Here is a 23715-nt window from a genome sequence, read left to right as displayed (position 1 = left end):
CATGCTTGTTGTGTTGACTTTTCTTTGTGAAGCTGTGAGTAAGACTAGTCTCTGTCCCTTTTTTGCTTCTTCCCCACCTCCCCCGCCACCTTCCTGCTTTTCGTCCCTCTGATTTAGCTCCAAGGCAATGGTATGTACTAACACGATGCTACGCCTCGTCTGTTCTGCTGCTGAGATTCAGCAAAAGGGCAAGTGAGGAACGTTACATTTACTAGTTTTGTCTTAAAAGTATTCTCAAGTACGTGTAATTTTGGTTGATTTATGTAAAAGTGAACCATTAGGCATCCGTACAAAGTAAAAGTTCCCTTTCTCATTTGCCCTTCGTCTGTACGTAGAGTAGCACTTTGATGTGGTTTTCTTCCCGTTTGGGTCAGTCTTCTGTGCAAAGCATACTTTCTTTTGGTGAACATCTTTCAGTTTTTTGTGTCCATTTATTTCCATTAGCTTATTTATTCATTCATTTTGTTTACTCACTGAAAGCTGGGTCAGTAGTTCTGAAAAAAGAAAAACAAACACAGAAGGATTATTTATGCTAAATGAATATGATTTCCTGAGATCAACCCGCAGTATCTCTTTCTGTTCTGACTGATGTTGCTGGATGCACGCGAATCAAGCTGATGGTTTGTTTTGTTCCTCCAGAACACAGCGCTAGATAAGGAGACCCTTCAGCTCACGGCCCGTTGTTGTCCAGGGCCACAAGCGGTGTCATGTTCGCCCCTGTTGCATGGCACTGAAGTCCCATCTGCTCTTCCGGACCAGTCGGCGTCACCATTTGCCAAAGTACCCAAATCTAACGAGCTGGCTTCACCAGAAACAGCTAGGCCTGATACTACGTCCAAATCTACACCCCCCCACTCCGATTCTCCGAATGACAGCCACACATTAGCTGCTAAGCTTGACCTGCTCGCCTCTGCTCCTTTAAGTTCACTTCAGTTTTCTCCTTCACCCTCTGTTGAAACTTGTCCCATCAACTCTTTGCTCATTTCTTCTCCGCCACAAATAGAAACCTCCCCAACTGCTGCCCCCTGCTCGTCTTTAGAGTCTACCTCACCCTCGTGTCCTCCTGCTGTTCTCGCATGCATAGCTCCCTCTGCACCCATCTCCCGTCCTTTCCCGGCATCTCCGACCGAACTGGCCACAAATGCCTCCTCTGCTTGTCCTACCAAACAAGCAGCATCTCAGCCTTCCTCACCCACTGTCTCCCCGATCCAGCCCGTTGTGTTATTCCCTCTCTCATCCCCAACAAAATGTGAGCCTTCCTCCCCCTCACCTATCCATCCAACCCTGTTTCCCTCTCCTCCTTCCACACCTCGTAGGTCCACCACCCCACCCTCTCCTTTTTGCCCTCCTTCTCCCATCCCTTTAACTGCAGAAGAACTTATGGAGAAGCTCTAAACACTCTCTTATCCCCACGTCTCCTGTTTCCCATGAACATGAACAGAAACCATAGGATAAAACATCTCAATTAGCATTTCCTGGTAGATGTAAACTGAGCCAGTGACCGCTGTGTCCACGCCTTTTCCCCTCATATTCTTTTCCCGCTCATTTTATTAGACAAAGGATATGAGGCATTTTCTGGAATCTGTTGATTGTATATATGTTTTTATTTATTACTTGAGGATGTTGAAAGGGAATGAACTGAATATTGTTCTTCTGAGTGGTTCGTCTTTTGAATTCATACACTACTTAGTCAGATTTCTTGTTTTAGCTTCCCATTTGAATTCCCCGGGGCCCCTTTGTAAAGGGTTATTCAGTACAAACGCATAGCAAACTCCTATTGCTTTAGCAGAGAGGCTACTGTGTGTGATTCTGTATGCGTTTTTCAATCACTTCACCATATCGAAGTCCCAAATTTGCTAGCCTGTCTACCTGTAGTAAAGTCATCCTGATGATAGTGGCCACTTTTCATGCATTGTATGCAGTGTGTCGACAAAATAAAGGTGATATCTGCCAAAGTAGCACATTGCTAAGGAGTCAGAGAGTGTTTTAAACAGCTTTAGCTCCACGTATGTGTTTGCGTGTAAAATTGGGAATTATCAGATCTGCTAAAGTTGAAAGAAATGGCTGTTCACACGCAATTTTGAAGCTACGTCTACAGTAACATCCAAATGACCTCTAGTGCAGCAGTTCCCCAAATATTGTGTTCTGCAATTCTTCCAAAAGTGAGAAATGCTGCAAAAATTTGTTGGTTTTTTTTTTTGTGAGCACAAAGTATAATTCTACCCTTCATGATGGACTGGAGACAGACGTGTGATGGACATCTAAAAACAGCTAGCTAAAGGTCATTGCATGTCCAGGCACTACTGAAGGAAAGTAATGTACTCCGCACGTGTAGTTGAGTCATTAAAGTCTCTTTGTTTGAGTAGACGACTGCAACTTTTCACTCATACGCTTTATTTGTATGTAGTGTGCTGAACTACAGCTGTGAGTACATGTAAAGAGAAGAAAGAACCAACAGATGTTAAACCGAACTGCACGGTAACTTTTAATGAACCGAAACTCTTAATACAAACGGCTCTCAGACGTGACTGTACTGTACAGGAAAAACATACTTGCTGGTATAATTTCTCCGGTCACCACTATGCCATGAGCTACGCACACTCGAAGGCCACTTTGTTAGGTACACTTGTTAAAATGCTGCAATTGACAATTTGTCAGGTTTGAGTCTTGATTGTTATTACATCTTGCCTGATGTGGTATTAATGGACTTGTTTGAGACTCTGGATGAGAGTCAACAGCTTTAAAAAAAAAAAAAATATTTATTTTTTTTAAATGACGAGAAAAATATGCCCTCCATACTGTACAATAATATTTTAAAAAACTAAAACTAACACTGAAACTCATCAAAACTAAAGTAAAATGAAACATTTTCAAACGATAAAAGCTAAACTGAAGGTGGCGCAGTGGTTAGCACTGTTGCCTCACAGCAAGAAGGTCCCAAGTTTGATTCCAAAGGGGCCCGGGTCTTTCTGTGTCTGTGTGGGATCTCTCCCAGTACTCTGACTTCCTCCCACAGTCCAAATACATGCAGTTAGTGGTGTTAGGTTAATGATTCTTAAATTGGTGCCTGTAGGTGTGAATGTCCAACCAGTAAGGTGTACCTAAAAAAGTGTCCAGTGAGAGTAAAACTACATGTTCTGTTGGATTTAAAGGAATGATTATCCTGTTATGATTATTGAGTTTGGACTCAATCACAGGCCAACAGCTTATAGATTACCTTCATCAAAACCAGATCTCACTCTCTGCAGCATAAAAACAAATAAAGTGACCTGTTTAGTCCTCGTTCTTAACTCCATAGCTGTTGTCAGCAGAGCCAAATCCTCTGCTGGTTTAGCACGATTCTTTTCACTGCATGAATACTTTCTGTTCACAAATTCAAGTTGCTACATGGCCTAATTTTTCTCCTATGTACTGTATATGTAGTCAGAGTAGATTTTCATGCTTTGTTTTAACAGTTTGTAAAGCAAAAACTGTATGAGAAGAGCAAATGTATCAGTGGTTTTTATGAGGCAGAGTGGTTGCTTTTAATGTCCCATTATTTTAGAGCGGTTCAGCAATAAAGACTTGAAATCAGTATTTGTTTTTGTGTTGGATGTGTGGGTTACCACTAGGGGGGGCTCAGTCACACCTTATAAAAGATGCACCAAAGGACAATTCAGGTTATAAAATTCCATTTTATTGTCAGAACTCATCACACAAAAACACTCCAAACTGATTGGAAAAAAAAAAAAAAGGATTGGTTGATAGATAAAAGTAGTTCCCGTGTTGCTGGAGATTCAAACCATTTTAGAAATACAACTTTAAAGAAAGGAATGCTTCCTGAAAATCAAAGATGTAAGAGGACGACTGTCTAAAGATCAAAAGAATGTGTGTGATTAGCATTTAAGTACTGAATCACATCGATCACTCATTCTGTGATGAAAAAAGAGAAAAAAAAATGGAAATGGTAAGTCCCTCCCCCTCACTGCTTTGGAGACTAGACTCAAAGTGGACTCTGTGCTGAGGTGGTATGAGCTGAAGCCTCAGCTCTTGATTTTAGCAGGGGGGGGGGGAATAAAACAAGATTCACTGCTTACTCACTCATAAAGGATATAAATCTTAAAAGGAGCTGAAAGCAGATTTTAACATTACAGAGTAAGTTTTATGTTTTTGATGTTCAAAGTATTAAATAACGCAAAGAGGTTGCACTGATGTTTTATGAGTAGTGAGCCATGCACACAAACGTAATCTCTTAGCAAGTACGGAGGTACAGAGGGAGTAAAAATTTTAAATATGGAGGACTACATTTAAACATTTTATATATAGTTATTTATATAAATGTATATTCCCTCCTCAATATCTTTCTGTGCTTCATCTACTCAAACACTTTATATCTATGTGCTGTGTTGCCAAAACAGGAAAAGCATGTTAAAATAAATGACAGCTTCATATTTATTCACCACGTACACACCTACAGAAAAAAAATCATTCACCCCTAAAGTACACAAATATTTGGATTTTTACGTCACAGAGAAATGATTCTCACCAACTTCCCACAAATCCCTCGTTTCTTATTTGAGAAGAAAATAGACTCTTACAGCTAAAAATAGATTTGTTTTTAACCGTAAAGTAACATAACCCCCACCCTAAGACTGGTATGAAAATTTTCTATCTGATCTACAAAATATAGCAATGCCCTTTTTAAAAATAGTTTGATTCTTTTGCAATAACAGGACAGGTTGGGGTTTTTTTTTCTTTCTTTCGTTACATTCAGGATATCAGGATATAGACAGAATAGTGCTTTTGATAAGAGTTCACACTTGCAACCGTTTGGATTTCCCCCGCCCCCCCTCAACTCTTGTCAGTCAAGTCGCTGCTGATTTCACCCTCAGTATCTGGTCTGGTACTCGTGATGCCACCTGTTGAAGTCGTTGTAGAAGAGGACGATGCTTCCGGACGCCATGCCGGTTATGATGCACCTGAGGAATGTTAGGAGGGAACATCATGAGGCCGTGAAGGTGAGCTTAATGCTTTGTCTGCCCGCTTGGAGTGGAGGAAATTTTAATTTTTTACGTTTGCTCACTTCCAAAAACACAGTTTCTAACTTTTTTAATTTTAATGGAGAGAAACAGAAAATCAACCAAAAATCTAGAAAGAGACGTTACACAAAAGTTATACATCATATTGAGTGAAATAAGTATTTGATCCTCAACAAACTAACCAGAACTCTGGCTCCTACAAATTACAATCAAGCCATCAATTACACATACTCCTGACTTCAACTAGTTATGTGTATGAAGCACACCTGTCCACAGGATCAATTTCTTCCATTAAAACCTCTCCACCACCATGGGTGAGACCAAAGAGCTGTCAAAGGACGCCAGGGGCAAGATTGTAGACATGCACAAGGCTACGTGGGCTACAAGACCATCAGCAAGACGCTTGGTGAGTAGGGGACAACTACTGGTGCGATTATTTGAAAACAGAAGAAATATGAAAACTCATGTGGAGTATGGCCCAAAGAACACCATCCTCACAGTTCAGCACAGAGGTAGACCCATAATGCTTTGGGGCTTAACAACTACTTCACTGTACTAAGGGACGACTGGATGGGGCCATGTACCATAAAATGTTTTAATCTCCTTCCCTCAGCCAGAACACTTGACCCAAAACATATCGCCAAGACAACCAAGGAGTGCCTAAAGCAGAAGCACATCAGGGTCATGGAGTAGTCAGCCGATTTTCAGACTTCAGTCTTATAGAAAATCTCTGGAAGGAGTTGAAACTTTGAGCTGCTAAGCAGCAGCAAAGAAACCCCCAAGAGACGTGTGACCAACCACAAGAAACATCCTACTGCTGTGATTGCCACCAAGAGGTTCTCCACTAAGTAGTGAGTCATGTTTTGCTTGGAGATCAGATAGTTATTTTACTCAATGACATGCAAATCAATCTATAACTCTTATGCGATGTGTCTTTTCTAAAGTTTTGGTTAGTATTCTGTCTCTCTCCATTAAAATAAAACTACCATCAAAACTAAAGAGTGTTTGTTTTTGTCCAAGTGAGCAAACTTCAGATAAATATAGCCACTGCTGTACATATGCATGTGCTTTTGTTTGAGCGCGTTACCTTTGGTCATGTGACATGGCCATGGAGCGGATTCCTGCGTCACAGCCCGGATAGGTGAACAGCTGTTTGAGGTTGTGGACCTGCCAAACAGATACTACGCCTCCATCGCCGCCTGTCAGCAAGTATTGGCCATCACGGCTGAGGAGCACAGCCTGTGAAAGATGATCAGAGAATTTCCTTCTTAACTCTTTGCTTCCATCATGCAAAATCAATTATTTACCAGCGTCATCTGTTAAGTGTCCCACAAAGGTCAAACTCAAAGGTTTTCAACTTGGTACCGTGTGCATAAATTGTCTCTGAATAAGCCGCGGATCTGGGGGCAGTTTGTCTCTACCGTCAAAGCGAAGCTCGTACCGCGAGGTCGAGCGATCCGACAAAAGATTTCAGGTCAGCGCCGCCATCCTGAGGGGCTTTTCTGCACACAGACCCCGACCCGCAACAAAGATGGCTCCCCACAGCGAGGCCCGGAGATTTACTCGTCTCATCTGCTTTTCCTGCAAACTGTAGCGGCCGAACGGGTCCCGCGGGATTCACATGTACACAAATCAAGTCGTGTGCTGGAGTCTATTAAGAGCGCAGTGCATAGTGGAAGCTGAAACTGAACGAGTCGGGAGCATCAATCAGCAAGTAACCGTAGCCGATGAAATGACGAGGCAGAATGTTAAGTTCTAAAAGCAGCAAATGACACTAATTTAGAGCTTTTTGTCCTCTGCGGTTTTTGTGACATGCTTTGCGGCGATTCAGCGGGAGACGCTTCAATCAGCAGCCGCATGTGTGTTGAATTGGGCTCACATTAAACGGAAAACTGAAACCTAAACTTGAAGTTGGAACGAGTCATTTTCAGGAACTTGATTCGGTAAGGAAAACATAAATAAGCCTTCAAGACCTGCAGCCTAATTAAGCAAAAATGTTTTGTATGTAAAGAGAGGGGGGGAGAAAAAGCTTATTTCTCATTCAGGCACAAACTTGGATGTGAAGGCGCTCCCACACAGAGATACACAAAGCGTTGCGCAGTGATGCCCTGGATTCTCAGCTGGCCTTGAGAATCAATCCAAACTAATTGTCACGTTAGATCATCATCATCGTGGCGCACGAGCGAGTGCAGCTCTGGGTTGATTTGTGTGCTGTGGGTCTGCTTTGTGTGCACAGCAATTGTCTTGTGTGTCAACATTCAGAGTTAATCTGACAGCGGCGATAAAGACGAGCGCTCATTTCAGTCTGAGCCATCAACCAAACCACAACCAACACAATAACAGGTACAGGCTCTTAAGCCAAAACTGTGAGATGAAAGAGAGCAAAGTGCTTGGCGCAGTTTAGCCAAGATTTGGATGATATGGCCTAAAAGTTTGTGACCACAAGCAACATAATAATGTTCAACAGAGCAGCAGTAAAAGTAAAAGAACTATTTATCAGTTCTTATGCTGTATTAATGCAGTTGTGTATCTACTAATGGAGTCCATGACCTTACTGGAGCCCAGCAGGAGGCAGGGGAGCTGGCAGACATGTCAGCCTGGCCAGGTAGGAGGCTGCAGACAGACATTATAAATCAGTCCTTTGCCACTGGGCGGCCAAACAAGATGGCCGATGGCTCTGTGGGGGCTAAGATGGCTACCCGGGCTCGGATGACTAAAAAATGACTCCAGCAGAAACACATGCACTTTTAATGCCCATATTTCCTACTTCTTTCAGGGAACAGTGGGTGGATTCTGGGGCTGGAGAAGGTAAAAAGTTTAATTTATGGTGCCGTTAATCCCCCTGTTACACGGACGCAGGCAGCGAAAGAACTGCTGGAATGGTTACACTGCCTGAGTTATACTAGTACTTAAAAGAATGTAATCCATTCAGTATGGCTCCTGTCACCCGATTCTGCTATTAGACTAGGATGCCGACTGTTAGCCTGTCATCTAACCTCTGACTCCAGACCCCTATAAATTCACAGTGCATACACTCTCTCTCACAGTCTTCCTCTCCGTTTCTGAGTGTGTACTGCAGGCCAGGACAAACACTTATTTATACTGGAGCCCTACTGTGCAGAGGCTCCAAGGGCTGAGAAGATTGATTCTGGTATGTACCAGAGTGTACAAAATACTGTTGGAGTCTCAGACCAGGAGGGTGAAGCAGAGAGGGTGAGGCAGGCGGAAGGGAGGGAGTTGAGACTCTTACAGCCTCACTCCAAGATATTAGGATTCTCCTAATGCCATCTGACACGACTGGAATTTACAGCAGCAGAGGAGAGCTGACAAGGCCGCCAGTAGCTTGAACTGTTCCCAAGTTTCATCTTCAGAAAGAAACCAAAAAACTGTGAAGCTCAAAAACCGTCTGAAGGACGCTGTTAGTTTCTCTTAAAGACACAAAGGAATTTTGGATCCAGCATTAGTTTCACAGGGATTGTAATGCACTCCGTCAGTATTTGAGTATATTTGTGGCTTTGTGTGGGAGCGGGGCTGGTTGGCAGGTTAGGAGCCTGGGCACAAGAGCTTTCTTAATAGGAAACAGGCACGCGGCTGCCTGTCAGAGCTAGCTTACATTTCCCAGGCCAAACCGGACACATCGGGTCGGGAAACTAAAGGCAGTAGTCGCTATCTTATGTCACCCGAGCCACGAGGGAGGAAATGTGGGAAATGGGGAATGTGTCGTCCCGCGCTGGAGGGTAGTTAATGGTGTTGGTGTCCAGAGCTGACCACTCCTCTGGAATGTTTTCCACCAGCGTCGCCAACGCAATTTGACCTGACAACAGAGCTCCGGATCAAAAGAGGCCTTTCCTCTGGTGTATGTGGGTGAAAGGGAAAGAACAGATGTGAGGCTGTAAGTTTGTCCCGAGGCACAGCGACCTTTACCTCGCTCGCATCTAAAACCAAGACCGAGCTTTTAATCAGGGAGAGGACTTTCTATGCTGATGCAGTGCAGACGCACACGTGCAGGCGCATGTGTGTGATCGTGTCCTCACCTTGACGCCGTCTTCCACTTCCATGTGCCTCAGCAGTTTGCCGTTGACACTGAAGAGGCAAAACTGTCCCTTGTCATAATAGATAACACAGTGTCCCTCGGCGGAAGACTGGATGAGGCGAGGCCGGAGGCAGCGCTCTGGTCCCTCCAGGGTCCGCAGCAGGTCCCCATTCATGGAATGGATCAGACAAGGACCCTCTATACAGAGATGAGACGAGAGGTTAGAACAAATTAATCTGCAGCTTGATTTAAGCATTGATTGACTTTTTAAAGTTTGTTTTTAGCTTATTTTTTTAATCTTTGGTGCAGTTCTACACCTATAGTAGAAATACTTACATTTTCTCTTTTCCCTCAGTTATTTAGAAAAAAATGACCTTCATATCTTGTTTATATAATTGCTGTTATTCCCACACATGTCTGTGCATCAACTCTGAAAAAGCATCTGCTCATACACAGCTCACATACTCTGCAGGTGTTCCTAATATAGTGGCCACTGAGATTTGTCCTTTGTCTGCTCCTGTGCATTGCTAGTTTTATATAACAACCAGCACAAGTGTAGCCTTACATTTTTACAGGGACAAACAATCTCACCTTTGCAGCCGCTGATGACAAGACCCAACTCAGCACACACACTTGCACAAGTCACCTCACAGTCGTGGCCTGTAAGGATGGCCCTTGGTGTGGTAAAGCCTGCTGGCAAAACACAAACAAAGCAAAGACAATCCTGGTATTACCATATGCAGTACTGCTTTATGGCCACTAGAGGGAGAAGGAGGTAAAGAAAAAATTAAAATTCTCCTTGATTGGTTTAGTCTTCTAACTGCATTCACAGCTGGAGCTACAAAAATGTTCACTCCAAACTATAAAAAAAATTATTTTTAAAAAAAGAGGTGGTCTTTCAAAAATAACCAAAGATAAAATTGCTAATTTCATCATCCTGGAGGGTGTTTTACATGTTATTTTATACGGATGCACTGGGACTTGTCGCACAGTCTTTAAGCCTGCTTCTCCCCTCATTCACTCTCCCTTTCAAGCACTTGTCACCAAGGGCCTCCTCTTATGTTTAAAACCTTCTCCCCCTCGCTGCCTTCACTCGATCCAGATGTTTCTGCATTTGACAGAGAGAATGAGAGCCAGAAGGAAAAAAAGAGTGCGTTATGAAGTTTGTGTGATTTTGTTTTGGTTTGAGCTGTCAGGGTGAGCGACAAAACAAAATCGGCTGTTACTTCTCCATCTGTCTTCTGTCTGTAAGCACACGCATTGGCATAAATACGCTCATACGCACAGTTGCATCTTTGGACTGCATTTTTAAATATCGAGAGGTGGTCTTCCGCAACCTCAGCTTTTCAGTCCAGCTCAAAAAGAGAAACATGGCAAGGACACTCGCACACGCTTGAATGCTTAATAAAACTTTTCCAAAACTGTGCGCACCAAAGCAATCAAGTATCAATTTAGCAACACAGAAAAGTGTAAGACAACATACCCATGTAGTAAATTATACTGAGCATGCCTATTATTCACTTTTACTTTTAGTCATCAAATGCAATGTCATTTAAGACCTTTCCTTTGAAAAGTTGTTGCACACTGTAAGCAATTAATTGGAAAAAACTACAACTAAAGCTGAATGAATATAGGAGTTTATGTTAAAATGATATTTTGATCCAACTACAAGGTCACTTTGGAGGCTGTAGCTTAAGACAAAATATTCTTCGTTGTCCCAGGAGATTTGTCTTCATATTTGACAAAAATAATTAAATTGTTTTCTAAGCTAAAAATGAAAATTAGGCGTGGGAAAAAACATTTTAGCAAACTGAAATGTAAAAGTAACTGAAATGAAACTTTGCACTTTAAAAACTAACAAAAATAGAAGAAAATAAAAAATACAGGCCAAATGTGTCAGTACATTAAACACGAGAAGTTGTTAGTGTGTGTGTGTGTTTGAGACATCTACATATGCTGTGGGCCAAGTGCTTGTATTGCAATACCAAATCTGAACTTCTTGATTGTGCCCCTGAGTAACAACCCTATATTCAAACTATTAAGAGATTATAAATAAATTTAAATAATTTTTTTTTTTTAAAAAAACCTCTTTGTTTCTGTTTCACTGTTTTCACTAATTTTCGACTCCGTTTTATTCTATTTTGTGCCTTGTTTTAACTTGGTTTTGTATTGTCATGAACTATACTTTAATTTTTGTATAACTTTGTTTTATTTTATTTTATTTTATTGTATTTATTAATTAGATTCACAATTATAAAAGCAGAAAACTAAACCCATTAGTAAAGACACTGTGTTTGATTGATTAAGTTAGTGTGTTGTGTTTATAAATGAATGGAGACCAGGAAAAATAACTGGGGAAGCATTTAAAGCACTTAAAATGAAACGGTGAAAGCCAGATTTGGCACAAATTACATAATACAAATATATAAACAAAATTAAACCACACTGCATTTTGATACTAGTCGGATTTACACATGAGCCACGTGATCATACAGCTAAGAGTTTTTTGGAAGTAGGGACAGCTGGTTTTGCATTTATTGGCTCTATAGCATCTCCTAGGGAGTAACAGTTCACACCCAGAATATGAAATATGTTATGTGTCTTCAAGCAGTCTATGTTTGTCTCATTAGACTCCTCGGAAAGATGGAATAAAGGGATGAGTATTCTTCCTCCTTCTGTATCTATCATGGCACCGTAGAGGTTGCAAGGGTGGACGCACCACCTTAGGTTGTCGTCCCCTCAGATTATGCACCTCAATACTTGGAGGAGCAAAAGCTACCTACCCCGGTGATCACAATCTCATGATCCCTCACTTCAATAAGATTAATTATCTCTTTTCATTTGTTTGTTTAAAATGAGGTGGATAAAATGGCAGTTCGTGAAGTCTAATCAAAAATAATTTATGATGTAATTATTACACTGGCAGCTTCTTTGTTTCTTTGTATTCAGTGTTTAAAAAGAAATTAACTTTTGGGCCTTAGGAGTGGCAGAAGTGAACCTACGTACATTTATTCTCTCATACGGTGCGTTCAAAACAAGAGGAAACAACAGAATTACTGTAGTTACTGAGTAAATACCACACTCAGATTATTCCTGTTAGGTGCCCAGCAGATGGCGATAGCTTCTGTAAAATCTTTGCTGTGCACAACATGTGGCTGCAGCAGGAACAAAGTGGGGATAGGTCATTGTGTGCATGTGCATATCAGCCATTCAGATGTATTTGTGTCAAGCTTATGAAGTGAGTGGGATGTCCACAGAACATTATGCATGCAAAGGAATGTGTGTGTGTGTGTGTGTGTGTGTGTGTGTGTGTGTGTGTGTGTGTGTGTGTGTGTGTGTGTGTGTGTGTGTGTGTGTGTGTGCGCGCAGGCTTTAGCTTTAACGTGTGTCTGTGGGAGAGGAATAAAGAAAGGTCTGCTGTCTGTATGCATTTTGTTAGTACATGTATGTGTGCATGAGCGCGTGTGTGTGCAGCAGAAGTTCATGTCTGGGAGAGCTTTCTGCGGTCTGGGGCAATGGAGCATCACATTGTGGTGGTGATGAGATGAGATGACGACTGCTTTGTCTGTTCCTCTAGCTTCAGCTTGGTAACCAGGAGTTTAGACTGACACACAAGCACTTGCAAGGACATGTACAGAACATGCATGGAAACATATTCATATATTTGTTATTTGTAGAAAATGTGCAGCTAAAGCAGTATTTTAAACCACTGGTTATCCACTAAATATGTAAAAAAAAAAAAAATCTTGTGTATTTCTGCTCTAAAATCCTGTGTATGGATGTGTTAGATGACGATCATCTACACTATCATAAACCAATATGGCTTATTAACCAAATCGCAATTTGTCATAAATTTCATCCCACTTGCAATGGATCACTTATCAACATGTTCGCCAATCTAAGCTGACCAAATTAGCACCGAGGGGGCTAAGGACCGAGCAATGTGTGTGCGATGCTTTGATCATGGCTAATGCCATATGTTATGGTAACGTAAGGGAGGCCCATGACATTTTTCACTTTTATCGACTAACGTGACCCCGTGGCCCTCGGATGGTGGTGAACTTTCATGTGCTGCCCGACGACCCCCAGCATCACATTTAACGTCTCTAAGTGGCCCTCACTTTCACTCACATTAAAGACAGATTCTCACACACACCACACAACCATATCTGGCTTCACAGAAATACACACACACGCACGCAATCTCAGACACATTATCGAAAGCTGTTCCTGGTGCGACAGGGCTGCGAAATCCAATCTGTATGCAGGAGGCCTAGCCTGGTCAGACGAAACTAGTTGTTACTTTACAGAGGGAGGCCGTAAATCACACAGTCACAACTGTCTGCGAGAGAGAGAGCTCGGTGAAGAGCTGCGTGCGTGTGTGTGTGCACGCTCTCATATCAGACGGTGCACTTACTGCCTGGGCTCTCTCCAATGCTGCTGTGCTTTCCGTTCCAGTACCACAGCAGCAGGGTGGCATCTCGCGAGCCCGACAGGACGTAGCAGTCGCCTCCGATGTACGACTCTGAGCGTGCCAGACACGTCACCACATCCCGATGTCCAAACACTATCTGGGTCAGTTTGCCTGCAAAAAGTGCACAAATTTTCAGGGATGTTCTTAGTAAATCAAAATTCGTTCTTCTGTAAACATCAAAGGAATGAACTACTTAAAAATAGATTAAAACATCTCAACAATAAGGGAGATAGGGTTTTTTTTGCATTGCAGTAGTCCTTTTGAACTTCCCACCATGCGTTTGTTGACCATCTGTCTGCTCGGTTAGTTGATCCACACAAGATCAGACTTCTACTAATTCCCAGACAAGAATAAATATTTGCTTCAGCTTTGTGTGTGCGCCTGTGCACATCCAGGGCGCTCTGTGTGTATATATAAAGAGGCTAATTGCTGTCAGATTTCCAGACCACAGCCCCACTGTCTAGCTGTCTAATACTCATTACGCTCCTCATAGTGTGACCTCTGCAGTCAAACAGTGGGTAGTTTGCAACACATGACATTTCTGTCTGGGTGTCAGAATCGCTACCCGCGGGATAATTAAGTTGTATCTTGCTGAAAACGACGAGGATTATTATGAAACTTTCAAAGAAGAACAGAGACATCAAAGATGTAAAATGTTTGACATTTTTATAAACGCTGAAAATAAGTAATGACGGGCGCTGCAATAATGGCTACCACGCACCTCGTATTTAACTCTCACTCTCATGCTCACACGCATGTGTGCACAGCGACAAATTAAACTCAGTGTGTGTGTGTCGCTGTTTGAGGCTACGGGTTTTGTGGATGTGTACCAATCAATTCTTGTAATTGATAAAATCCCTCAGTTCTTTAACCTGGGGGATTTAGGGACCTCGGTGGCAGCTGTTGAGCGTGTGCGATTAAACTGTGTTCACGTTCCAGTCGCACACCCCGGTGGCAGTCGCACAATAGAGCTATCTCTGTGCTCCCATCCCTCCTTCCCTCCCTCCTCCATCAAAAGACACAGAGGGCCTGGCCTGTAGAAATTGAATCGCAAGCCCGTTGTATAGATGTGTGTAGAGTACTGAATGAGGCTGAGGGTGTGGGGGGGGGAGCATTGAGGAGCGGGGTACAGAGATGAAGCTTCAGACAGTTTCATTTAGGACCCCTGACCTGATGGCATTTGTGTGTGCACGAGAGCGAGTGTATTGGATGTGTGTATGCAAGTAGTATTCAGGCTTTAGGTGGAAAAACAGTAAGTTAACCAGCAAAGCAGAAGCAAAAAAAAAAAAATCACACTGAATCAAAGAAACCTAAAAAAGACATTTTTGTGCTGTATAATGCATTTTAGTGGTAAAAAAGGCTTTGACACTGCTGACGTTTGAAGTTTAAACTTGTGCAAAAGAATTAAAAAGGAAATTAAAAGAGCCCCACTGTGGCAAGAAGGAGTCTAAATTTATAACAACCAAACGTGGGACACTTGCCACAACTACATGAAAGCAGATCATTGGGTCAGTGGCAAAATACATGCATGCTGTTTTATTTATTAGGTAATACTTGAATTCTAACAACTAATAGTAGTATTTCTATGATGTTACATAACCTAATAGTTTTGAGGCAAACCACTAGTATTGTATTCATTGGTCTTTTCCCGACCACTAGTATGCCCAACCTGAGGATGGTGCTAGAGGAAAGCCAAAGGAGTGTTATTCATTTTAAATTTCAATTTCATATGGCTTAATTTGTATTTAAATATGCTGTGAGCTTCCATACAGCCAAATATATATATATACAAGAAGCTTAGTTAAAGCAAAAACATTACAGTGAGGATCTGATGCCAAAAAACAGCAAATGTGTGAAAATCTTGGAGAGATTATTTTAGTTTAGATACATTCACATTAGGCCAGTTGGATATTTGGTCTATTGCGGTGAAACGATACCTGTGTCAGTGGAGTAGACCCGGAAGCTCTTGTCCCAGAAACCACATAGAAGGATGAAGCGGTTGTCAGCCGTGATAACAAAACACTGCGAGCTGATCTGAATGCTCTGATCCAGCAGATCTGCGATCTGCCGACGGTGAAGACCCACGTTACTGGCTGGAAGGGGACGAGAGGAGATAAAAATAAACGGAGCAAAATAAAGATTACATGTTGAAAATGCACAGATGTCCAGAGAAGTATGAAACCTGGAGCGTGATCCGACAAACCCTTTACTGTTTTATATCAACTACTTTCAAAGAGCTCACACTTCAGCGCACCTCCACTAAGGTTTCAGCGCTGGGGTGCAAAGAAGATTTGTGAGGGAAAACATAAAACATCCTAGGGGTTAAGTTTATAGGGACTTCACATTTTCTATGAGAGTCTAAGAGGCTGAGTAATATAGAGCGTGCAGTCTTCACAAAATATGTACCCCACTCAAGTACGAACAGACCCAGAAAATTCATCTTGGCTGTGTAATTAAGCCGAGTTGGTTAGAAGCAAATTTACCGACATTCTCATTTCCACGAGAGGCGTCTTTTTTCTTCTCTAGAAATATGTTCGGTGTGAAGGGTTTCTTATTTGATGGGGTCAAAAGCAATGGAGAACAGGTGTCAGAGAAGACTGTCTAGAGTGGAAATTGAGAAAGTCCAGTATATCTGCTATGAATAATATTTCAACCGATTTTTAACATTCCCCAAAGCCACAGATGGCTCCACGCTCATCCTCAATTTACTGTGTTTAGCTCAGGCTCCTCCTGGAATGCAAACAGTGTAAATATATTACTGACATGAAAAATCCCAGCTACCTCCCCTAAAACACACACGCACACTCCCAGCAACACCAAAATTCATTATTTAGCACATTATTTATTCTTTAGTGTTAGAAATGAGATATACAGTAAACACTTTGGAGGATAAATATACTCCAAAACCTGTGCATTCAGTGACAAATCACACATCTGCTGAAGCACAGAACAGCAACACGCACTGAATGTGTAAATACTGATGCACAGATAAGATTTCTTTTATTCTGCCTCTACAGACGGAGCATTGAAGCAGAGAAATACAGCACAGTGCGTGCAGATAAAGATGAATATCTGGGGTTCAACCCTGGTTATTTTCAGTAGTCTTTGGAAGGGGAAAAAAAAAGGGTGTGAATATGGTCTGATGAGACTCAGAGAGACCACAACACCCAGAGAGAAAAAACAGCCCCCCTCGCAGATGTGCATGAGATTGCAGGAGGCTGCAGGAAAGTAACAGAGCTGGGAGCAGATAGAGGTGGCTCGTCTCCCTGCTCTCTGCCAGCGCATCCCATACATCACTGCAGCTCGGCACTCTTCTCCTGCTCATCAACAAGTCGTGAAGGATGAGAGGCGCCCATATTGTCCTGACAGCCGTCCGCCGTGCATTCTCAATCACACATTATTACCACATTCATATTCATTTCCATTGACACGCGTCCTTTCCCTCCGCTCAAATTAAACCAAAGAGGATGCAGAAAGGGAGGGAGGAAAGGGGACGATGGAGAGGGAGAAAGAGGGGGAGTTGATGATGAAATGCCGGCCTAGGCCACAGCTCATTGCATTCCAATTTGCATGCAAATGGTTTAGTGTGAGAGCAGGGCCTATATCATCACGAGTGAACTAGGGCAGAGGCTGAGAAACAACTCTAATCTACTGTCCAGGGACACAGCCCAACAGACTGCCATGAGTCACCAAGCAGCGGGATTTAGGCACAAATCCACACAAAACCCCCATTTCATGCCCACACGAAGCCAACTCTCGTGTGTGGATTCTCTACCGGTCGTAAAGGACAGCGTACCTATTAGAGGGTCAATTTCCACAGGAAGTTGGTACTGCTGGTCCTGCACCGTTGAGCCCTGATGACCTGACAGAAGAAGAAGACAGAGTGGATTAATATTGCAATTGTCTGGCCTTGCGAAGTAGGTGCTGGGTTTGAGGTCATTATAACACGCTGAAAACTATAACCATAAAGTCAGAGGCTCAAGAGTCGCTCCACAAATTAGACATCAGTGCTGTCAAAAAGCTATCGAGGCCATTCGGAGCACAAAGTATTACAAAATAAATTAATTATCCTGACAAAGTCAACTATAACATATTCACAGCAAGTGATATTTAGTCTAATTAACTCATTTTAAACTGGATTAAGTCGTCATGCATATACCCATTATGTTTAGAAAACTTAAATTGTAGAGTGAGGTAACAATTTTACCCTTTTACCACATGTTTAGCAAGTAATCTCTCACGATAGAGCTTTTTATGTATTGTTTTAGCGAATTTAATTATGTTTAGCTGATATAATCATTCATTTACTTTTAACTTATGTGTTTTTTGGGCAGTTTATCCTTTACATTTAGTTAAATGTTCAAACTTTTTCAGGTTCACTCTATCCATTAATTAATTGTAATAGTTTAGCTAATTTATTCACCAATAACCTGATTTTGATTTTTTTTTTTAAGATTCACATGTAATTATCAGTATGAGTAGTGTACACTTGTGTCACATCCGCTCTGAAATTAAAAAATAAAAATAAAAAATGAAATGTGATACGAAAGTGTGTAAACCTGCACTGCTTTTCAACACACTCATAATTTGTCATTTTATTTCATGCGTTTATTCTGAGATTTTAAAAGCAGTTTTGGCAACTTTTCTCTGCACGTCATTTATTAAACAGACTCCAGTGGGTCCCTACAATTAATCCACTACTTCCAAGCAGGAAAAATTGCCCAATATGGCCAGCCTGTGGTATGCATGGATGATGTCTAATTCCAGTGAAATCTGATCAGTGTTCATCCTAATAAACTTAGATATCAAATTTAACATTTCTTCTAGGGCAGGATGGACGTTGAGTAAATAAGGTTTTGTGTAGTAAGCGGCTGATGTATGGAGGTGGACGTGGGACCTAATGCTGGCTGCTACATGTGTCACATTTGATACTGCTATCTAGTAGACACAGTCAACTGTCTCCCAAATCAACGTCCATCCTACAGAGACGAGGCAGGTTGATCTTCTGATAAATTAGAAGCTAACGTATGGAGGAGAAATGAACAGAAGCAGCATGAAAATAATTATGTGAAAGCAAACTCAGTTCAATAACAAGGATCGTTTCTGTCTGCCTGAGATTTTATTTTTATTCATCGCTTCAGGTCATTCATTGCAATGCACGTGTTCGTGGCTTCAAGTCTCTCACCTGTCAGCCCGTGCCACTTGTTGACCGCAAAGAGGCGGTTGGCGGTGACAGTGATGATGGCAGGTGACGTCAGACCTGCCTGGGTGTTGGCCGCTACGTGTGTCACAGGAGAGTTGGATGGGAACTTCAGTACCATGATAACATCCTGCTGCATCTGCTCCGTAAACATCAGAGGCGTCTGCAGGAGAAGATACTGTTCAGGGCCCCGGGACAGACGACACGATGAAGGGGAGAGACGGGGAAATAGCCGAGGTGTGGCGCGACAGACGAAGAGCGAAACGCAAAGATGAAGGAAGCAGTTGGTGAAAACGGGGAGGAAAAGAAAAACACAGGGAGACGGAGGAAAGAGAAGGCCAGAGAGAACGTTAGGAGGCTTGAGGAGGATAGTGGTAAGCAGCAGCTAAGCAGCACAAAAAAGCTAGCAAAGAGTTCAGAAGAAGGCAAGAGTCTGCATTTGAAACAACGCTACAGTAAATGAGGAGAGAATCTCAGAACAACATTTAAGTTTTAACAGAGAAACTGAAGCAACCGAAACAAATGTCTGTTGATTAATATTTCCCCTTCAGTGTGCACAGTAATGATATTATACATCATATATTAGACATTTTATAGAAGAAGGCAAAGACGCAATAGATTTCACAGGCTGACTACAGTCTGATGTCCAGTTTGTATTTGTGTTCTAAATTTTTCTTTTAAATGAGGAAGACTGAGCAGATGTAAAAGAAGAATTATTGTAAGAAAACACCAGATTATTAAAAAAAAGAAAAGATCTCTGTGCATGTCTGCAGGGTAGAGAAGGATTCTTAAGTAAACTGCTATACTGTACATGCAGTGTGTGTATATATACACACACTGCATGTCTATACAGCATCTGTGTAAATGTTTTCCTTTTTTTTAAGATTACAACTGATCTGTATGCTTATCAACCAATCTGATGAACATAATTTATTGCATAGACTTTAAAATATATATATCTAATAAAGAAACACCAAATTTCTCTGAGTTCAGGTTGTTTTTCTTTTTGTTTGGTTGGTTTTTACACTGTTTGTTTGGCTTCATTAAAAGCCCCCAAAATATGTTGAATTTACAGTAATAATAAAAAAAATATCCTTGCAAACAAGTAACTAGTTTTAAAAACTTGTACTATCAGCTGACTAACAGACTATACAAAGAGACAGAAAATTACAGCAACTTGCTAGGTTGCATTAGATTTATTCTTGTAAAAGCTGAACAAACGGCAGGAGAGACCATCTCTAAAACAGTCATAACAAAAAAGTAATTTCATTGACCTATCAGACTGTTTCCTCTGCTTAGACAGGCTCTACAGCCATTTATAGAGTGTTTGTACTAAGCAGCTCTAACAGAAAGCTATTTTCCTCCTTGTGTGTAAAGAAGAGGAACATCAGTGTTTAACATCAGGAACAGACCTGAGTAAATCCGGTGTGTCTGACAGCTAACCAGAAGCACTGACAGTATCATTACCACCAGCATGGGCAGATGCCGACACTCTGACAACACGCTCGCACGAAAGAGGATGGAGAGAAAGTAGAGAGGAAGATCCGTAAAAAGCAAAGAGAACAGCGTGTTCTGGAGCAATATGGAGCTGCAGGGAGGGAATTAAAGTGTTTGAAAAATGGTGCCTGAATATTATGTTTGAAAACTATGGTGCGGCGGTGTAAAAATAAAAACATTACACAGGAATTCACCCGTACAGTCGGGCGCTGGATTCAAAGCAATCGTCTGCATTCGTGTGTGTGTGTGTGCATGCGCACGCTGGGTGGTGGTCTACAGCCAGCTGTCAGCACCACAGGGACACCGCGCTAATAGGGACTCGTGGGGCCTCGGTCCATCACAGGCAGGCACGCTGACTAAACTCCTTGGCCCTTAAAGGGCCGTCACATCAAAACTTCCATTTGTTGTTCTCTTTCGCTGATCATCTTTTTTTCTTTTTTTCCAGCTCAGGTGGAAAATCTGGCTCAGACCCAGGTTTCCAGCATGAAGCTGTGCTTTTCTCCAGAAATCTCTTTCTAAACGCACATGCACACAAATGTTTGTGATCTCTCCCTTTCACACACACCTCACTAATGATGAGTGAGGGGATGCTTTCAAAACCAAGGCTATTTTCCCACAGTGGTAGATGGAGAAAGCGGACACAAGGTAAAGGAAACATGAAAAGAGGAAAATTAAACAGAACAGTTCGGGGGGCAGAAAGGTTTTTGCAGAGTGCTGACCAGAAATCAAAGACAAGAACTGGACAGGTAGAAGAACTGATGATCAGCTGGTTTCTGACCCACCAGAGCTTAACCTGGAGAATTAAAAGATACTGGAGTATATGCATTCATTTTTGAGATGTTTGTCAGTGTCTACTCACCACTTGCATGGCCGAGCTTCGGGGCGGGTGTGGCTCGATTAGCAACTGGCAGGGGGTTTGTCCGAAACTCCTAATCTGAGACTCCACAGCCTGAGTGGGGAGGAATAAAAACACAGAAATAAAGAGAGATGTTAGGGGTTTTCCCTCTCACTCAAACTATTCTTTGATAATTGTGCCCTGCGATCTATTTCAATGAAACAATAACGGCTCAGTTTCTAAGTGAAAAATGGTTATATTCCACTCCGCTGTGTGTGAAGGTCATATTATTTTCTGATAAATGCTACAACAATCTAAGATTAATGTCTAAAAGAAAACAAAACAAAGAGGAATACAAAAGCCCATAGAGCTAGGGAAAAATGCGTGCACTTGTGCTCAAGCACACATGGACACGGTCTACATATAAACACACTTTTTCACAGTCTGACACTCACTCTCTCTCGCACACACATTTACACACAAACACCAATTTCTCCTCCGCAACCACACAGAATCAGAGGAGGGCTGGGCAGGCGGGCTTGTAGGCTTGGTTAGGTGGTGTTAATGAAGAGGTATAGGACCATAAATGTCACAGCAGACGCCGGCTGAGCAGCCTCTGGACATCATCACACAGCTCACTGTCAGGCCAGCTAGCACGAAGTGGGAACACGCCCACAGCACGGTATGGACAGATGAGGCTACGCCAAAGTGCTGCAACACATTTGCCCACGATACCGTTCTGTAGGTTGAAAAAAGCCAAACATTTTAATTATTGTTACATTTATTAGCCTTGTTATTAACCAAATTATTGCTTAAATGTATAATAATGCCCCCTCCCCAGGAGTTATCGCCACAGACGTTTACTGAACAACAAGGCGAAAACCTGGGGGAATTTCAAAAAATGGAACCAGCAAATGCTGCTTCATGCACGACTATAGAAAGATGGTTAAAACTGTAGATGGCGCATTTGTGTTAATTAATCTTATTAAGGGTGTCACAAGTGCAAAGCAAGTGCCTCATTTAGGAAACATTTTGAAAAGCAATCACAGTCAGATAATACAAGCAAGCATTCAAAATTTGCATATGCACAAAATCCTCTTAAAAAACAAAAACAGAACATGATGCAATTCAGTCTCAGCAGAAATGTATATAACAATAAGAAGCAGACAATAGTAAGCAAAAGCAGTCCTGTGAGACAAACTCGGTGTGATGGATAGTTTGTAACAGGGACAGGCAGAGGGAAAATGACCAACATAAAATTGTGACAGACCCGTCAGTATGTTGGTGTGCTCTGTGACTGGCTGTGTAGGAGTGACAGCTTGTGTGTGTAGGCTGAGACGTTTGAGTCGACTTGGCGCAGCCTGAGAATGAGCTCATGGTTGAGGCCTGCGTATGGTATTTCCATGAGAAAAAAAACAAAAAAAAAGTTGGGAAATGAGTCTGCTCATACCCATTGTCTGAAACTAACCAGAAACCAGAGAGGCGCGGGGAAGTAGTGATTGTAACTGTCTATTATAAGGTTTCATCAGCCTCTTTAAGACCAAGAATCCAGCAACAAAAGCTCTACATCATGTTATTTTTATGTGAACACTGGTCTTTATACTTTTGTGCACTTTTAAGAAGCAATAAAATCTCAGGTTTCCTTCTTTTTTAGTCTACTTTTATACATTTACATCTGAATAAGAAGAAAATTTACTCCAAAGCCTCTGAATAAGATGGTAATAATCCAACGCTAGCTCATAAAATCACATGAGCAGTACTTCTTATGGGAGGCTAATTAAAATAGAAAAGAATTCATGCATTTATTCATAAATTGCACGACAATGGTTGTGCTTGTTCAGCAGACTGGAAGGGACAGTGTCCGTGTTAGAACAAGTGTCTGCGGTTTTGTGTTCAGGCCACAAGTGCAATTTCTACATGTGTGCAAGCATGCCAGATCTAAAAGGCGATGCTCCTGTTATGCAGTGATGTGTGATGTGCATTTATTAGCACTGGTCTGTAAGACTGCATTTAAAGGTCCGTCACAGTAAACTGATCAAACAGCACAGTGCAACACTGTAACACTATCATGACATTTCCCACCTCATCCACAGTTAGCCTCTTGGTGGGAGGACATGTGACATAACCGCATTATTCAAGGTCAAAATGCTGCCCATCTCTTTGACTACACAGGAAAGCATTTTGCGTAAGCTCAAAGCCACTCAACCTATCTTCATTAAGTGCGTATCTGACATTTATGAGGCTGTGGAAGGTTGGAAAGTGGCTGAGTCTAGGTCAGCATGTCCTATCCCTATATGCCAATGCAATGCTCAGGTGATTATATGAGGGGCCCTCCACAAGGCCAATCTCTTTTGGGAGCATTGGCCCGTGTCTGATGAAGGTTTTCTGTATTCTATACATTTAAATGGCCGAGACGCCCTCGGCTCAGATGTCTCGGCCTGTCCTTTGATTTACTCAGTCACTTGACAAGATAGATCTCCATGTAAAACATGCTGCTTTATGCAAATTAACCCCCTCCTCCAAGGGAAAGAAAAAAAAGCCCAATAGTTTTGTATTTCTCACAAGCAGGAAACTGGACAGATTGTATCATGGGTTTTAAATGTCCACCTTAAAATACTGAGACAACTCTATGCAGAGGAGGTCACATTGTCCAGTGAA

The 23715-nt window shown here is 42.0% G+C and overlaps 2 protein-coding genes across 13 annotated transcripts in view; one reads left to right on the top strand and one right to left on the bottom strand.

Annotated features, from left to right (window-relative positions):
* The window catches only part of dclk2a (doublecortin-like kinase 2a), a 45416-nt gene extending 41848 nt beyond the window's left edge, over positions 1–3568 (top strand). For 2 of the 5 annotated variants that reach the window (XM_063476080.1, XM_063476079.1), the window contains exon 17: positions 640–3568. In XM_063476080.1, the coding sequence (XP_063332150.1) occupies positions 640–1395 (756 nt within the window). In that variant the 3' untranslated portion in view covers positions 1396–3568. Of the gene's footprint in view, positions 1–117; positions 193–639 lie in introns of all 5 variants that reach the window. The other 3 variants (XR_010094056.1, XM_063476082.1, XM_063476083.1) reach the window with 3 other exon arrangements.
* Positions 3569–3662: 94 nt separating this feature from the next.
* The window catches only part of lrba (LPS-responsive vesicle trafficking, beach and anchor containing), a 178403-nt gene continuing 158350 nt past the window's right edge, over positions 3663–23715 (bottom strand). For 3 of the 8 annotated variants that reach the window (XM_063476071.1, XM_063476074.1, XM_063476073.1), the window contains 9 exons: positions 21082–21171; positions 18711–18903; positions 17322–17387; positions 15463–15618; positions 13469–13636; positions 9643–9744; positions 9053–9249; positions 6106–6257; positions 3663–4958 (listed from right to left, as the gene is read on the bottom strand). In XM_063476071.1, the coding sequence (XP_063332141.1) occupies positions 4868–4958; positions 6106–6257; positions 9053–9249; positions 9643–9744; positions 13469–13636; positions 15463–15618; positions 17322–17387; positions 18711–18903; positions 21082–21171 (1215 nt within the window). In that variant the 3' untranslated portion in view covers positions 3663–4867. The remainder of the gene's footprint in view (positions 4959–6105; positions 6258–9052; positions 9250–9642; positions 9745–13468; positions 13637–15462; positions 15619–17321; positions 17388–18710; positions 18904–21081; positions 21172–23715) is intronic. The other 5 variants (XM_063476072.1, XM_063476076.1, XM_063476075.1 and 2 more) reach the window with 3 other exon arrangements.

Source organism: Pelmatolapia mariae, linkage group LG6, assembly GCF_036321145.2.
Source record: "Pelmatolapia mariae isolate MD_Pm_ZW linkage group LG6, Pm_UMD_F_2, whole genome shotgun sequence".
Taxonomy (NCBI): domain Eukaryota; kingdom Metazoa; phylum Chordata; class Actinopteri; order Cichliformes; family Cichlidae; genus Pelmatolapia; species Pelmatolapia mariae.
Note: the sequence above shows the minus strand (reverse complement) of the source record. Positions and strands in the feature narration are given on the sequence as shown.